At 37.5% G+C, this 17,778-nt stretch overlaps 1 protein-coding gene across 1 annotated transcript in view; it reads left to right on the top strand.

Annotated features, from left to right (window-relative positions):
• Positions 1-16,713, top strand: part of LOC148411759 (transmembrane protein 132C) — a 169,375-nt gene extending 152,662 nt beyond the window's left edge. The window contains exons 6-10 of the mRNA XM_088435716.1: positions 4,503-4,646; positions 7,457-7,665; positions 11,145-11,433; positions 12,554-12,745; positions 14,178-16,713. Of these exons, the coding sequence (XP_088291842.1) occupies positions 4,503-4,646; positions 7,457-7,665; positions 11,145-11,433; positions 12,554-12,745; positions 14,178-15,242 (1,899 nt within the window). The 3' untranslated portion in view covers positions 15,243-16,713. The remainder of the gene's footprint in view (positions 1-4,502; positions 4,647-7,456; positions 7,666-11,144; positions 11,434-12,553; positions 12,746-14,177) is intronic.
• Positions 16,714-17,778: the final 1,065 nt, after the last annotated feature.

Raw genomic sequence — 17,778 nt, forward strand, 5'->3', positions numbered from 1 at the left:
ACAGTACAGTGTTTTCTGGACTATAAGGCGCACCGGTATATAAGACGCAGCAGCAAAATATGAGTAAAAAAAATATTTTTGTCACAGATAAGCCACACTGGACTATCAACCGCAGATCTTTACGCAAAATGATGGTATATGAAGTTTTTTTTTTTTTCGTAATTAATTGATGAATGGACGTATATCTGTTAGTTAAATAGAAATCAACACTTCTAGCATCTTTTTTTGTCTCCCTTTGATCATTTTGTATTTTTTTGAATAATTTTTTGAACACATTCTATATAGTTCATATACAATCATAAATACATAAATAAAATCACATTTACTGGGTACTGTATATAAAATTTACACATCACAAATTTTCCCCAAAATGCTGTACATTCTCTTATTAAATTTAGACATATATTTTTTTTAATATATTGTTTTATTTGAGCACATTGATTCACATTTTTTCAGTTCTATTTGATAGTTGTTCCATAAATTGACACCTCAAACAGATCCACACATTTGATTTCTGGTGGCTAGATTAGCCGCACTGGACTATAAGGCGCAGGGCTCAAAACATGAGGTAAAAGTCGCGGTTTATAGTCCGAAAAATTCGGTAATAATTCTCTATTAATTCGCTTTTTTGATCTGCTAATTTTTAAAAAAAAATCATAAATGAATGCTTTAAATATTCGAAGCATACTGCTCCTATACTCTCCACCACTGTACCTCAGTAAGGCAAAGGCATTATGGCATTTTATTAGGTCCCGTCTCCTATTGTTGTCCTGCGTGCACGATTAAGATAAGCTTCCGGCTGAGGACTAAAACAGGCTTCTTGTTGTCTTCATTGGCCGGATCCCGTGATTCATATTTGGCTGAAATTATGGATAATTTGGGCATGTGTGTTTTTTCTCGATTAATAATACAGTAAGTTGGCAACAGGGGTGTTTATCTTCCGTCGAGTACAATCAGACTGCAAATAAGATGTGAAGTTCTATTTCTTGGAACCACTGGATGGGTTTTCTTCTGATGGTTGAGACGTTGGCAGATTGGAGTGGGAAAAGCCTCTTGCTTTTTATGGCACTCGACTGTGTTCTCTCTCTGAATTTCATTTAATTTCTAGATGATGTGCTGGCTATTACGTGAACTATATCGGTCTTCAATCAAAATATTTTCTCGCGCCCGTATTGAACGCTTATTACCGGCACTCTTTTGCGTTGTTTTTCCACCGGTAATGGATTATTGAGTACGAGAAGCCATCGCAAAGATAAAACACGGCGTCCAAGGTATATTTTTTCATAGGTACTTAATAATCACACACGGACAAAAAAATGTGTACACTTAGTCTTCTGATGCAATTATGAGAAAATGGCTTCGTTGTTCGCCGGGGAAAACGGGAGAGTTATGAAGGTATCATTGTGAGATTTTAATTTGGTCGGAGAGAAATGTCTTAATTTCGTCTAGATTAAACGTTAAAGGTGTCGTATAATTTCATTATGAGCTACGAATCAAATTTTGCAATTGAGTTTATCTCGGAACTAAATTGTTCTAGGAATAAAACTGCCGTCGTCATGCAACCTTTATTAACGTTACGGACCGTTTTGACAAACGCGTTAAAATCATTCCCATATGAATAGTAGTTAACTCATTAAATCACAGAGACATTTTTACGTTTTTAGGAGTCCAGATATTCAATCCAAGATTCTTTTCGTTGTTGTTTCTTTTTACTGGTTTGATCAAGAAATTTTCAATTGTTTGGCTGTTAGACGGTTCTTAAAAAGCTTGGCACCTAATAAAAGTAAGTACTAATCAATTACCTGAGATAATTAAGTACGTAAAGTAATGAATTGCTAATGCTATAGTATTAATGTAATTGATTACTTAAGCACACTAATACCTAAAGTAATTCATTACTTTAAGAATAATCAAGTATTTTAGCTTTTTCATACTTTTACTTTTACATTATAGCACCTAAAGTAATTAATTACTTAGTTAATTATTTCTGAATTGGTTACTTTAGACCATTAAGTACAACACTAATTGATTACTTCATGTTTTAGTAATAAAGTAATCAAGATAATTAAGTGCTTAACATAATTGATTCTTAATGCTTTGTGTGATTGATTACTTAATCATATTAATATCTAATTAATTACTTTAGTAGCTAAAGTAATGAAGTACTTTAATACCTAAAATACTTCATTAATTTAGCACTTAAAGTAATTATTTACTTAGGTTAATTAAGTACTAACGCAATTGCTTTGGTAATTAAGTACTAACTCAATTATTTTACATAATTAAGTTCTATATTAATTTTTTTTTAGTACTAGAGTAATCATTTACTTTAGGCGTCAGCCATTTATAGAACCTCTTTAGTTCAAAAACTTCAAAAAAATATGTATTAATTATTTGGGATCGCATGTCTGGATTAAAAAACAAAAACAGAATGTGTACCTGGAATTGAATGAGTTAACAGTTGTACATACATTAAAAGTTGTAAGTTTCACTTGCACTCAAAAGATATTTCTTGCGAAAACAGTCTGAGAATTTTTCACAAAAAGAAAACAGTAAAAAATAGTTTACAACAAGACACTGTACCTCCAAAAGTTGCAAGCATGTGGCTAAGAAATGGCTAGCTAGCAAGTTGCAAGAGAAGCTAGCCTAGCAGTCTACATCTGCACTTGTTGTAAAATGGAGATAAATATGGTCTTAGTATTTAATTACCCAATGTAATCAATTACTTCAGTACTTTAGTACCTAAATGAATTAATTCAGTACTTTTGTACTGAATTACATAAAGTAATTGATTACTTCAGTACTTCAGTACCTAAATTAATTAATTCAGTACTTTTGTACTGAATTACATAAAGTAATTGATTACTTTGGTACTTATTTCTTGAGTACCAGACATTTTTAGAGCCACCTAATATTTGTAAAAAAAAAAAAAAAAAAAAAAAATTAATAATAATAATAATAATAATAAAACAAACGTGTCCTTTAGTTTTGAGTCAGCAAAAAAAAAGAAAAAAAGGCTGTCACAAAATACAAGAGTGTATTTTTTTTTCTTTTAACCATCTACTACTTATGAATAAAAGTCAAACTGTCTGCACTGTCTGCGCTTTGAATGAAATCCGTTTTTTTTTTTTTTTAAGGATCAGGCAGAACCCTTTGCACAACAATAAGGAGCTGTCAGAATTCTTTCTTTCGCTCTCAACGCTTTAGAGGACTTTTTGTGAAAGTCAGTCGCGGATGAGCAGGAGGCGCGGTTAATGTGGATCCTCAACTACCATCACGCTGAGGGCTGAAGGATTAACGCCGTTGTCTTAATTGATCTCATTATCTCATTCCACCTCTTTAATGCTTTTCGCTTGTTAATGTAGCTTGTGATATCGCTGGAATGAGCACAGTTTGACAAGAACTACTATTATTGTTTTTTTTGTTTTTTTAAGTATTGCAGATTGCTGCAGAAATTGTGCTTATCTCCGTAGTCTGATTAGACAGTAATACAGTTAGTTCATAAAGTGACAGTATAATGTAATTGTACTGTAAAACGCAGGCAATCACAATATTTCTCTTACACAGATCAACCTCTTTGTTTCTAAACCAATTTTAACGTAGTTATGTTCACAGATGGGCAATTTACAGTATTTTGCTGTTCCGACATTTGTCATTCATCAGAGCCCCGCCCACTTTCCAACATCGTTGGTCCGTCGTTTTTTCAAGCCAGAAAATAATTACATTGTCGGTCCGTCAATGTATTTTTACGCACCCTTACATCACCACTAGAGGGGAAAATTAATTTAACTGGCGCAGTTACCAATTACATCAACTGGATGGTATTAACATCCCTTAATTGGCTATGACTTGATGCAAGTCGGCTATGTCTTTATACCTGTAAATGTTACACTTTTAGTAAATCATCTGTCATATACACTACAAGTAAAACAAAGCATTGCTGAGGTTGAATGTACCCACCAAAAAAAGAAGTCTTGATTAGGGAATTTGATAAATGTGAATACATTTCCTGTCCCAAAGCAAAATGCAAATTAGTTGCAACGCCATTGTTGCTTGAGTTACCGACTGCATTGCAAACGACCACTAGATGTCCCCAATGAGCATCACAACGCCCTCTCTCTCTCACTCGGCCATTATTATTCCCTGAATGCCCTAGTATTTTATCAGCAAGACATTTCTTTATGGAAACCATTTTTGAAAACTAAAATAACACAAAAAAAACACTTAATTCCAAACAATACTTTTAACTTTTGATCAGCGAGATTGTGTACTGTATGAGTTTTGATTTTTTTCGTTTGTTTTTTTAAACCAAGAATTTAAAATGGGTGTAACTCCAAATAAGTCTCTGGTAAAGTCGGCCTAGGGCTGACGGACAGTTTGTCAGTGCTGCCGAAGTGTCCGCCTCCGGTTATTTTTCACTTGTATAGCTCTCAATGGTATTCAACGAGTTAACTTATTTATTGGCAGTCCGGTAATCTCTGTAATTCTCTTTTGTTTTGCAGGACACAGAAATCCTGAATACTGCAGTCCTCACAGGTCGCACAGTCGCTGTGCCCGTAAAGGTTGTCACCGTGGGAACAGACGGGGCGGTCTCCGATGTAACCGAGTCGGTGGAATGCAGGTCAACTGATGAGCAAGTTATAAAAGTAAGTTTAGTGTGTGTCTGCGTTCGCTCAACGGTATTATGAGCATTGTTTGTGAGATGTGGATTTCCAACGTTTTTCTTTTCAAAATGTCTTTTCCATTAATCACGTCTCAACCCTTGTTAAAGCGGGACTAAACTTTGCCATTTTCAGATATAGAATGTTAATATTTTGTCCATACATGAGAACTACAGTACATTTTTTTTCATGTGAAATGAATGCTTTTAAAAATATCTTTTGCCACGTGCTGTCCACTGAAAATTTCACCACGTGTTCTTATGTCATACTCAAGGCAACCGCAAGTGACAAAAAATGTTTTTAAAAGTATTCTATGTGAAAAATAATGATCAAATTATAGTTTTGCTGGATTGACCATCACTAATAAAAAATAAAAATGTTTTCGTTAATGAAAAAGTAAAAACAAAACTTTGTTTAAAGATAAACTAAACCTTACATTGATAAATGTATGTACATGAATAAAGTGTATAAAATGTGTTTAACCCTTGTGGCATTGTTACAAATTATGGAAATTCTTTATTTTTTGTTTATTTTTTAAATATATCATAAAACAACCAATGGTAGCTGAAATTTCCAGCAGGCGATAACATGGAAAATTTCAAAATGCAACCATTCTGACATTTGTGATTGCAGCTGGACATGCAAGATTTTGTCTACGAAAATAATAGTTGTCCAAATTTTGGACCATATAAAACAATTCAAATTACAATTTTTGATAAACATTTTAATAGGACTTATGACATTGATTTTTCTGTAATTTTTGCAACATTCTGTTGAGTGGCGGTCAAACTATGTCAGCAAACAGAAAATTCTTTCATTTCACCTCAAGACAGTAGGTGGCGGTAGTGTCATCATCACAATCCATCAATTTTTGGTAGGTGTTAATAAATGTATCCTACATATATATGGATAGAACTGATGCCACTGAACATTTACAAAACATTTACAAAATGCGTAAAATAATGCAATGTGTATAGTTTGCAAAGTGTGTGCACAAAGATTGAAAAAAAAAAAAAACACACCTGTCATCTCTTAACCGTAATGACAACACACTGTGCATGGTGAGTAGCCCTAAATTTCATTGCAGCCAAAATCGCTACCACAGCAGCACCCCCTTCACACACACACACATATTACCCACAATCCCCTTTCCCTACATGAACATCTTCTCACATGTGCATTCCTGCACAGCTCTATCACTCGCAGCCACAAACTGCACCGCCCTTATGTAATGCCATGACTCCATATGTATATATTGCAGATCTTTCAGTGTCCTTATGCTGTGTGTTACTGTTTAGTCTGTCAAAGAGAAAAAGCAGCTCTCTCTCTTTCTGTCTGGCTTTAATCATCCACTGAAGTGTAACACTACAGACAATGACAGTGACCTTGATATATTCCATTTAAAATCTCTCTTGCATCTACTTAAGTTTTGTCACTGGATTAATTGCGATGTGTTCAGTGTACTGATGTACTGAATATCTAATTGCCGGAATGTGATATGTGCTTTGTCAATTAATAGTCAAATATTGATGAGTAAATGAACGGAGCTTTATTTGATAGGGACAATGCAATAGATGCTGATTGTCTACTCTGGTCCCTCGTTGGGCTCTTCCATCACAGTATGGTAAATATTTAGTAAAAATGTGAAATATACATCAAATATGAAAAGCAAGGAAAGTACCGTATTTTCCGCACTATAAGGCGCACCTAAAAGCCTTCGTTTTTTTAAATAGCTGATGGTGCGCCTTACAATCAGGTGCGCCTTATATATGGATCAATATTGCAATTGGGATTCGTAGATGGGGAAAGAAGTGATAAAGTAAGCTTTAACTGTTTCTTTTGTGTGTTTACAGTTGGACAAGGTTGCTCATATTGACATTGAGTTATTATGCTATTGAGAGTTGAGTTATTATTTGAGTTATTATTGTTATTACTTTGATTCTTACTATATTGTGATTAAAAAAAGTTTTAAAACATGTCATTAATTGAGGGTGCGCCTTATAATCCGATGCGCCTTATATATGGAAGCCATTTTTTAAACAGTCATTAATTGAGGGTGCGCCTTATAATCCGGTGCGCCTTATAGTGCGGAAAATACGGTACACAATTCAAAGTTTTAAAAATTACACAATGTCTAATCTGTGGTACAGTAAAATATACAATATCTATCATTTTAAAAGAAACTAAAAACCAAAACAAAGCGTACCCTGTGTGACACAATGTTGTGATTTTATTCAAGTAGGAAGCTAATACTCCATCATTCTCCGCAAACATGACACGCTCATAATTTTAACAATCAAATAGTCCATTTTCAAACTTCAAATGATGAGAGTCTTCGGGATTTAAGCACAGTAATCTTTCTGTCAGAAGCTCAACAACCAAACCAGTGGGTGGAACTTGAAGGTGTCAGTTTTATTCTTCTCTGCTGATACCATCTCTGCCAAAAAAAAAAAAATATGCACAGAAGACAAATGACAGTCATTTTTTGCAGACAACGATGTATTTTTCGTCTTTGCACTGGAAGTTCATCTGAGAACATCAGCCAGCTGGTTGTAGTTCAAATTCATCCCACCAGTTACCAATTTAGCTTGAGCTTATGTTTTCCCTTCTAGTGGGATCAGACACGTCTTTTTTTTTTTTTCTGTTTTCACCCCGGCTCCATCTGTTGTGTTGGAACGTCGTCGTCGTTCTTGCGATGATAATATCCCACACGCGCTTCTTCATTTTCAGCCTCTGCCGCTTTCCGTGGTTTTCCTCTCCACGTGTGTCGTTTTTACGTCTTTGTTGTCCCCGAGGTGTCCGAGAGGTGCGACTACGTGTACGTGAATGGGAAGGAGACGCGAGGAAAGGGCAAGGTGACGCTCAACTTCACCTACAGCTTCCTGAGCGCTCGGCTGGAGATGAGCGTGTGGATGCCCCGCCTCCCCTTGCTCATCGACGTGGCCGACCCTGAACTCAGTCAAGTCAAGGGCTGGAGGGTTCCTGTCGCCACAGGACAAAGGAGGTAAGAGGTGTCCTTGGGACTTTTACCGAGTGGATTGTTTGTGCTTCGGAAAGAGGGATTGAATCGTAAAGTCAAATAGACTCCCTTTCTTAATTCATTCAGGCCAGTAATATGGATCTTTGACGTCTATAGGCGTCATTGGCAGTGAATGAGTGTTTTTCTCCAAAATGGCGTTGAATTAGTCACTCTAAGTATTGCATTTGTAATTGTCCATATATGAAGGTGACATAAAGTGTGGTAAGTGCCACCATTTCACTGCCAGGCCAGTAAAAAAAAAAAAGATATTTGACGTCTATAGGCGTCATTGGCAGTGAATGACTGTTTTTCTCCAAAATGGCGTTGAATTAGTCACTCTAAGTATTGCATTTGTAATTGTCCATATATGAAGGTGACATAAAGTGTGGTAAGTGCCACCATTTCACTGCCAGGCCAGTAAAAAAAAAAGATATTTGACGTCTATAGGTGTCATTGGCAGTGAATGACTGTTTTTCTCCAAAATGGCATTGAATTAGTCACTCCAAGTATTGCATTTGTAATTGTCCATGTATGAAGGTGACATAAAGTGTGGTAAGTGGAAAATTTGACTGCCAGGCCAGGAAAAAAGAATATATATTTGACGTCTATAGGCGTCATTGGCAGTGAATGACTTTGTTTTTCTCCAAAATGGCATTTAGTTATTCATTTCAAGTAATGCATTTTTATTCTTTCATATATGACGGTGACATATAGTGTTGTAAGTAGAATTTAACCCTTTGAATGCCATGCCATTAAAAAAAAAAAAGATCTTTGATGTCTATAGGCGTCACTGGCGGTGGATGAGTTTGTTTTTCTTCTAAATGGCATTAACTTATTCTCTTTAAGTAATGCAACATTATTCTTCCATATATGACGGTGACATATGGTATTGTAATTGTAATAATTAACCCTTTCACTGCCAGGCCAGTAAAAAGATATCTTTGACGTCTATCGACTTCATTGGCAGTGAATGAGTTTGTTTTTCTCCTTAATGGCGTTTAGTGATTCACTGCAAGTAAAGCATTTTTATTCCTCTACATATGACGGAGACATATAGTGTCTCAAGTAGAATAATTAACCCTTTCAAAGCCAGGCCAGTAAAAAAAAGATATTTGACGTTTATAGGCGTCATTGGCAGTGAATGAGTTTGTTTTTCTTCTAAATGGCATTTACTTATTCACTTCAAGTAATGCAATTTTATTCTTCCATATTTGATGGTGACAAAGAATGTGGCAAGTAGAATAATTAACCCTTTCAATGCCAGGCCAGTAAATAAAAAAAAAAAATTTGACATCTATAGGCGTCATTGGTAGTGAATGAGTTTTTTTTTTCTTTCACCCAAATAGAATTCAGTTATTGAATGCAAATAATGCATTTTTAGTCGTCGATAGTCAACATTTAGTGAAAAGCAGAAGAATTAAGTTTTTAAGTTGAACTTTTGATGTTAATAATTTAGATAAATAGTTGTGATTCATGGACATATTTTATCAGTTTGATTTTTTTTTTTTGAAGTACTAAATTGTTTTTCGTCATTTTTTTTTTTTAAATGTAGTCGTTGATTAGGAAAGCAACCATTATTAATGTTTTGTCCATCGATTAACATTTAAATTGCTTTTTTTAACGATACAATTAGCCAATCACAATGATCAATTCTATTTATGCCTCAAATAATTGTATATGTATCGTCATATTCTGTCATACTAGGACAGACTAATTGATTATTTATTTCCATATCCCATTATATACGTGGCAATTTCTAATTGCAGTTAAGTCCACCGGGGGGCACTGTAACACAAATACAGCCCCCCACCATTGCCCGAGGTTGATCAGGGATTACATCATAGCATTGGGGATTCACAGCAGTCCCTAATGTCGCATATGGAAATTTGGTGAAAGGGTTTTTACTCAAAACCCCTAAAGTGACCTGAACTCAGGCAAAAACCTGACCTGGGTCTCCACTGCTATGATGCGGAAAGGTCAAGTCAAAATTGGACAAAATACTGCAGAAGGTTTTAAAAGTGTGCTGTGCCATCTGCGTCTGATTAATATTGGAGCACATTTGTCGCGATATCTCCAAGCGTTTTGCATTGGCCGACTCCAGAAGATAGATGGTGAAAAATCTGTTTGAAAATTGTCTCACTCGTCATAATGTGCATCCGTGTGTAAGCAAAAGCGCGCAATGTTCGCTAAGGAGTCACGATAACACAAATAGGCAATGAATTGCTTTGTTCCAATTTATTTGCTCTTAATTTGAAAATGAATGAGCTTTGCTGATATCCATTGGAAGCCTGTTACCGTCTCACATTCTGCCAAGGTTGACAATCACCTTCAAAAATCGAAATAAATGCATACGTTTTGCAAAGGAACCACTATAACACTGTGATGAAATCATTCATGTTCTAGTTAATTTGCTCTTAGTTTAAAAATGATCGTCCTTGCCTTTTAAAACCATTTAATTAGATTTGCTGATATCTAAAGATGTCCTATTATCATATCACGTACCTCCCAAGAGTACTCATACCATCATTTGAGAATTACTGCAATAAAAAAATCTTACAAAATAACCTCAAAACAAACATTTTGCTCAGGAGTGACTACAACACAATTCAGTGATAAATTGCTTTATAATACAATGTATTTGTTCTTAATTTGAAAACGATGTACATTTTTCTAAAGAGACACTGTAATACAATGTAGCAATCATTTTTTTCATGTTCCAATTAATTTGCTCTCAATTTGAAAGTATGAAATTGGATTTTCTGATATATGAAAGGAAGCTGTTGAAATAGAGTAAAAAGAGTACTTGTACCCCCATTTCAGAATCACTGCTATTGGGGAAACATGCAAAAACTATAATGGAGTTTAGGAATCGAATGTTTCATCATCCAATCAATTTGCTCTTAATTTGAAAGTAATATCATTCTCCTGTCTTAAAGCATTAAATTTGATTTGCTGATATAGAAACAGTGTTAATTCTCCATGTACCCTCAGGGACACTGTACCCCCATTTGAGAACCGCTGCCATACACCAATGCTGTGTAGACCATCAAAATTTTACAATTAAATAAAAGGTCAAAGTGGGACTTTGCTATTAAAAACAAACAAACTATATATATATAAAGAAGGAATAGCCATTAAAATGCTCTCAAGGAACAAAAGGTTTGCCTTTGAAAACATTTTTTTCCCGTCTTCCAAAGGGTACATGCCAGGAGCAGAATAAATGACGGAGAAATCGCAAAATATAAGCTGCCCTTTGGAACAAAATGAGAATGCAAGCGCAGCAGCAGGTCGTCTCTTGTAGCTTGTTTTTAATGGATTTTTAAAAATACCGAGAGGCCTCTGACTTTTGGGCGGTCACAAATCAGGCGAGTGCCACAACAGATCAGAGGTTTTGATTTTAATAATGTTCCCCTTAAAAAATAAATAAAAATGTTGGGTTTTTTTTGTCTTTGCTCTTTTTTCAGGTATAGCGACGAGGACGTCGAAACGGGCGAGGGGAAGAGCGAGGCGTCCTGCGTACCTCAGTACCAGAGCACCACCCTTCAAGTTCTTACGCATTTTGTGTCCGAAAGTGAAGAAGGCACCGGCGACGAGGACGAGCAAGGCCAGCGCAACTTCCTGTTGGGCAGCGACTGGCAGGTGGATGTGACGCAACTGGTGAAGGACTCACTCAAGGTGGATGACCCAAAGATTGCGCAACTGTGGGAGGGGCAAGTCGTAATTGGACGAAATGCTGGAATGACCAAAATACAAGTAAGTTATGTATGTGTTTTCTTAATGTTTCATTTAGAGTAAATCCGGCGTATGTAAATGCCATGGTAAGGACTATGAAGTTTTCTTTTCAAACTGAGAGCAAATTGATTGGAACATGAAGCAAACCTCATCAATTGTGGCTCCTTTGCACAATGTTTTTTATTTTTATTTTATTTATTTTTTTACATGAACTCTATCTTTTGGTGTTGCCCGATAAAATACACTTTAGTAAAAAAAAAAAATTGATATGTTTGTTTATGTGCTTATTTGTTTTTGTTTGTTAGTTTGTGCAGTGGTTACATTGTAGAAAAAAAGGTTGAAAACATCCTTGCAAAAATATTTCAATTGAATATAAAGAAGGGATTTTTTTTTTCCGTTGGCCCAAATCAAAGGTAGTTAAAGAAAAGTAAAAGTAACAAATTTAAATTTGAAAAATAGAATTTGATATAAAAAATCAAAAACCAACGTCTATGATGTTTTTATAAATGTTTAAATTTTTAATGTATTTTGTATTATATGACATTTTCATCAATTTTAAGTTTAAAATGTATTTTCAGTATCAGTCAAACGCTTAGACATACCCTCTTATTCAGTGTTTTTAATTATTTAAGCTTTGATTTTATTTATTTCTGGAATTTTTTTTTTTTTTTTTTAGATGATCCACATTATCAAGAAATGTTTATTAGTTTTTTGGGTATAAAAAAAAAAAACATTAAAGCTGAATACACTGTAAAAAAATGTGAGGTGATAGTTGAATAAAACTAATGTTATTTTTGTCAATGAGAAATTTTAAGTAAATTTTCCAATTAGTTTTTCACCATTTTTTAATTTTTTTTTATGAAACAGTAATTAAAGAAGACAGCCTCCAGATTGTGCTGTGTATTTTGTATATAGCTCGTATCGGATGGAACCCTAATGTAGACTACCTCAATCCAAAGGTCATAAATTAAAAAAAAAAAAAAGTCCCTCCAACACTGTAAAAAATGTACTTTGAGTGGTATGGCAAAATGGTTCTCAAGTAACTATCACTCCCGCTTTTTTTACAGTGTATCTTTCATAATAAAAAGCTTGCGGTATTTTTGGAGGTGGAAGCAAGCAAATGTTGTCGCGTGTCTTGCAGGTGCTGTCTCCTCTGACATCATTGGTCCTGGCTGAGAGGACAATCCGGGTGCTGGATGATAAAGTGAGTGTGACAGAGCTGGGGGTGCAGTTAGTTTCCGGGCTCTCGCTGTCCCTGCACCTCAGCCCGGGGAGCAACAGCGCCATCGTCGCCACCGCAACCACGCAGGAAGTCATTGAAGCCGCCCAACAGGTGAGTGGAACCAGAGCGGAAGGAGATTTTTAGTATTTAGCGTATTGGCACGGAGCTGCTCTTTATTTTTGGCTGGCGAGTTCAAGTCATGGTGATAATTAAGGACGTGTTCCTTTTTTATTTTTATCCTCATGATTAACTTTACGTTGGGACTCCTTCCCTTTCATTTGCATATACAACCAGTGAACGTCTCTGTTATTGTGATCATTATCATTTCAAATGGCAGAAGGCAACTGACTTTTCCCTCGGAGGGAAAATAATATTCATCTTGAGGAGATATTTTCTTCAATTTCCTTCGCTCTCGCATAATTAGGATGCGCTAGTTTTTTTCAAGCAATGTGCATATTATTGTTTTTCAGAGTTATTTTCAGTGTTTGTTTGCATACTGGGTTACTGAAGCCTTGGTGAAGGTTTTAGTGTCATTCCTCATCTTGTTTGTCCTTTGCTATTATCACCAAACTGTTTCCATACACACATATATATACACCGTATTTTCCACATTATAAGGCGCACCTAAAAGCCTTATTTTTTTTTTTAAAAAAAAGCTGATGGTGCGCCTTATAATGAGGTGCGCCTTATATGTGGATCAATATATTCGTAGATGGGGAACGAACTGATAAAGTAAGCTTTACCTGTTTCTTTTGTGTGTTTACAGTGGAACAAGGTTGCTCATATTGCTATTGAGTTATTATTTGAGTTATTATTGTTATTACTTTGAGTATTACTATATTGTGATTGAAAAAGTTTAAAAATAAGTCATTATTTAAGGATGCGCCTTATATTCCGGTGCGCCTTGTATATGGAAAAAGTTTTAAAATGTCTCATTGATTGAGGGAGTGCCTTATCATCCGGTGCGCCTTATAGTGCGGAAAATACGGTGTGTGTGTGTGTGTGTGTGTGTGTGTGTGTGTGTGTATATGTATATATATATATATATATATATATATATATATATATATATATATATATATAATAAGAAAAGAATGGTGGAGCTTCACAGTTCAGAATTCCTGGGTTCAGTTCCAGCGGTGTTTCTTTGTGGAGTTTGCATGTTCTCCCCGTGCCCATGTGTGTTTCTCCCGGGTACTCCGGTTTCCTCACACAACCACACAAACATAGTGGGTGAATTGGACAACCAGTCCAGGGTGTCCCTCACCTACTGCCTGAAGGTAGGTGTGAGCACACCAGTAACCCTAGTGATGGTAAGCAGCTATAGATAATGAATGGCTGTATATTAGGGAAGGAACAGGACAAATCCCAAGAAACTAGGTGCCTCACAAGATTGAGTCCACTGGAATGAGACGGTCCTCCTCACTCTTTTACTTTTATCAAGCTTCAAACGGAAGCCCTCACGCAAGGGCGACTGTTTATGGTACTCAGTATGTGCCGTATTTCTAACAAAACCTAAAACTCCTCTATATCATTTCCCTAGGAGTCCTTCATCAGCGCCTGGCTACAGTTTAGCGATGGCTCCATGACTCCGCTCGAGAATTACAACCCGGCCCATTTCACGCTAACTGCCAGCTCGCTGGACGAGCGAGTGGTGGTAGTGCAACGGACCGCAGCTTGGAGGTGGCCGGTCATTGTGGCGAAGGGCGAAGGTCAAGGTTTGCTCGTACGTGTTGAAATGAGCATGTCTGAGATGTGCCAGAACTCCAAAAAGCGCGCCACGTTGGCCACCGGGATGGCCAACGTACAGGTGAGATTTGAAGGACCCGAGGAGCTCTATAAACATTCAGGAGACCGTCGCACACGGCCCGATAATCCTTATTACGGCGGATCCATCTCCGATATGGGAACCGGGCTCATTAACCGCGGCGCTACCACCATCAGGGGCCATGTCCCGGCGAGGGCCAACGGCGGGCGTCTATCTACAGACGCCAAGGAAAAAATCCAAAGCGAATTCTCCGACTACCCCGATCAGGGCGAGCATCCCCGTAGTCGCAGCACCGATGACGATCTGCCGACCCGAAGAGCCATGACCGACCTGGAGATCGGAATGTATGCCCTGTTGGGAGTCTTCTGCCTGGCCATCCTCGTGTTCCTAATAAACTGCATCTCTTACACATACAAGTACCGAAGCAAGCACTTGTCTCTGGAGGCCACGGAGACCATGCCGCATTCCCACGACTGGGTTTGGTTAGGCCAAGAGGAGGGGCTGTGCCTGCAGCAACAACTGGACGAGCTGGGCGGAACTCCGGAGGAAGGTAGCCAACTCTTAAACGGAGGCGCCCAACACGGGAACGCGAGCGGCGGCGGATGTCGCGATCCCCGAAGCGAATCGCTTAACTCCCCTACGACCAAAAGAAAGCGAGTGAAATTTACCACTTTTTCCAACATCAAATCCGGCAACGGATGTCCTGTCCTTAGCCCGTTAGCGTTAATGCAAACCAGCGAGATCAAGTGGGTTTGTCCGGACATTGAGCTCGGGGATTCCAAGGATCTTAGGAACTACATGGAAAAGTTGAACGAGAACGCTATCAAGAACATTGCTTAGAAGCTGCTCGGCCATTCCGCGGACTTAAGTGAAACTCACCCGAATGCCTTCGGAATGAAGAAGGGAAGCGAAAGGACATGAGGTGACCAAGGAAGCAGACTTTGTTTCACTGCATCGTACTTACGCACCGTGCGCCAACTTCGGACCTGTGACGGCGCCGAGAAAAGGATCGTGCCAGGCCACGATCAATTATTTGTCGCAGCACCACGACAAAAGACAATACGTGAACTTGATATTGTTGCTTAACTTCCGTGTTTGTTCTTTGTATTTAATTGAGGTTCTGTTTCATATTCCGTGCGTCTCGTATTTTACGTTGTTTTCTTTTAATATCATCTTGTTTTAATTGTATCGTTTGTGCTCTGCTTGCTTTTGCAGAGTTGCTGTTTGTGATGAGGGAAATGAAGTTTCATGAAGCGTCTGTTATATTTTTACTCTAGATGGCGCTCTTGTTTAAAAAAGTGAAAATACTTCGGTATGGTCGTGTATTGTACCGATATATTTACGTCAGCTAATAAGAGATTTTAGTGAGGGCAGTTCTAATAAAGACAGCTGAATAATTTAAATCGTACTTACCGCACGTGATCAGAAAAATGGAAAGAACCATCTCGAAAAAGGCTAGGGAGGACTTAAGACCAGACTGGCGTCCCAGAACTGTGGTTGTGCCAACGTAGACGAATCCTTTCCCAACACCGGCTTAAGCAAATACTCAAAAGTTATAAACCTTTAAACGGGAGTCAGGAATGTTTTGGAATAGTCCTGCGGTAAACGAGATCTGACAAGTGGAATTAAATTTCCCTTGCCTCGTTGAGCCGAGAACGCCATTTAGAGCAGTCAAAAAATATCTCGAATGCTTCACGAAGCTTCGTTTGTCCATCACTAGTTGCTGTATGCCCTGTACTGCAAATCGGCAAACATAGATTCGTGGAGGATTTTTCTACTTGTATAAAAGCGAAATTTTATTTAGCGGTATATGTACAGTAACGATTTATATAAATACTTTTTCTTCGGTTTTTGCTTCGTCTCCAGAAACCAGATCAATGCATGACGTTAAGGAGGAATGTGTGTTGGATCTGGTACCTGGAATGAAAGTGTGTAGATAAGAAAACGCCCAAGGCGACATGTCAGTATTGTATTCTTGCAGTCAAACATTGTAAAAATGAGTTTTGGGTTGGCTTCTGTATGTTGCTGCTGATTTTACCCGTGTTCTTGGCCCTGCTTCTTCTCTGCTTTATATAATGATTCCCCGTTTGATTCTTTTACGTTACTCGATAGAAGTCAACTAGCTTGACTCATTTTAATAGAATACACAATTATATAAAAAAAAAAAAGATTATGATTTAGTTGCATCATAGACAATCTCTTATTTATAAGAATTCAGTCCGGTGTACCATCTGTATGGCTCAAGAAACACAATTAAAGAGCTGTATGTGACAGTTTGGAATTCCTGAAAAGCAGTCATGACAGCAGTGAATAAACAAACAATCACTAACTGTGAAACGTGGCCTCGTCACTCATCTTGTCAAGCGTGCGTCCAGCTCGTCCTTCCTAAATGAATTGTGTCTGAAGGTGACTCCTCTCTGTCACGCTGATGTGTGATTCATTGGACTATCTATAATTTATCAGTCTGTCCGGTTGGGTTTTTGGTTTGTTTATGACCACGTTTGCCAAGAAAAATGGAGTTGTCCGCAGTCATCACAAAACTCTCCACTTCTTCGTCAGTCTCACAAGCGATGACCACAAGGCCAGTCACTATCTTTTTAAAAATGATTATTCCTTAAAATAATGACATAATAGCGCGATCACCCTTTTCTTATACGATTATCTACGATAATCAACGTAAATCTTGTTCAAGCCTGAATCCTCAAAGTCTCATAAGTCCATTGGTTGTGGTTTACGCGTTTTTTTCCAGATTCCTGTTGAACTCGTCCAAGGAAGTCAGAAGAAAATCCTCCATCACTGTTGAGAGACAATGTAAGTAATCTCGTTCGCACCTTCACAAAAATGATACGCAGCTTGACAGCCAGTACAAGCCGCTTCAGTAAACAAACAAATATCCTCAGAATCGGAAGACATGGGATGCACCTGCTTAGCTATTAGAACGTCAAGAAGAAACGTGGGATAGGCTGCGGTGTTCCTTCAGGTTGTCCTTCCATACTTGTCAAATAAAGAACAGGAAATTTTCAATCCTGTGTCAAATGCACCGGTTTTGTCTGCTAGCTAAGGACATGAGCGGTAAATCACCACATTTATGTGTGCTTCAATCTACAGCACATCTAGGAGACACTTTTAGGAGACTGAATATAATGTTCAGCTCAGGCTCGGTTGTTAACATGGGTGAAAATTAGGCAGGATACTGATAATGGATACAGATCTGTCACGCATGCGTACCTTATGTGCATCCCTATATATATATATATATATATATATGTGTGTGTGTGTGCGTGTTTGTGTGTGTGTGTGTGTGTCCATTATAATCCCATTGCTAGCGTAACAACAGCGCTGACCAGGGTTGAATGAGAACCATGAAACTGTTGAC

The sequence above is a fragment of the Hippichthys cyanospilos genome, chromosome 15, assembly GCF_059441005.1.
Source record: "Hippichthys cyanospilos isolate Australia breed blue-spotted pipefish chromosome 15, RoL_Hcya_1.0, whole genome shotgun sequence".
In the NCBI taxonomy this organism is placed as follows: Eukaryota; Metazoa; Chordata; class Actinopteri; order Syngnathiformes; family Syngnathidae; genus Hippichthys; species Hippichthys cyanospilos.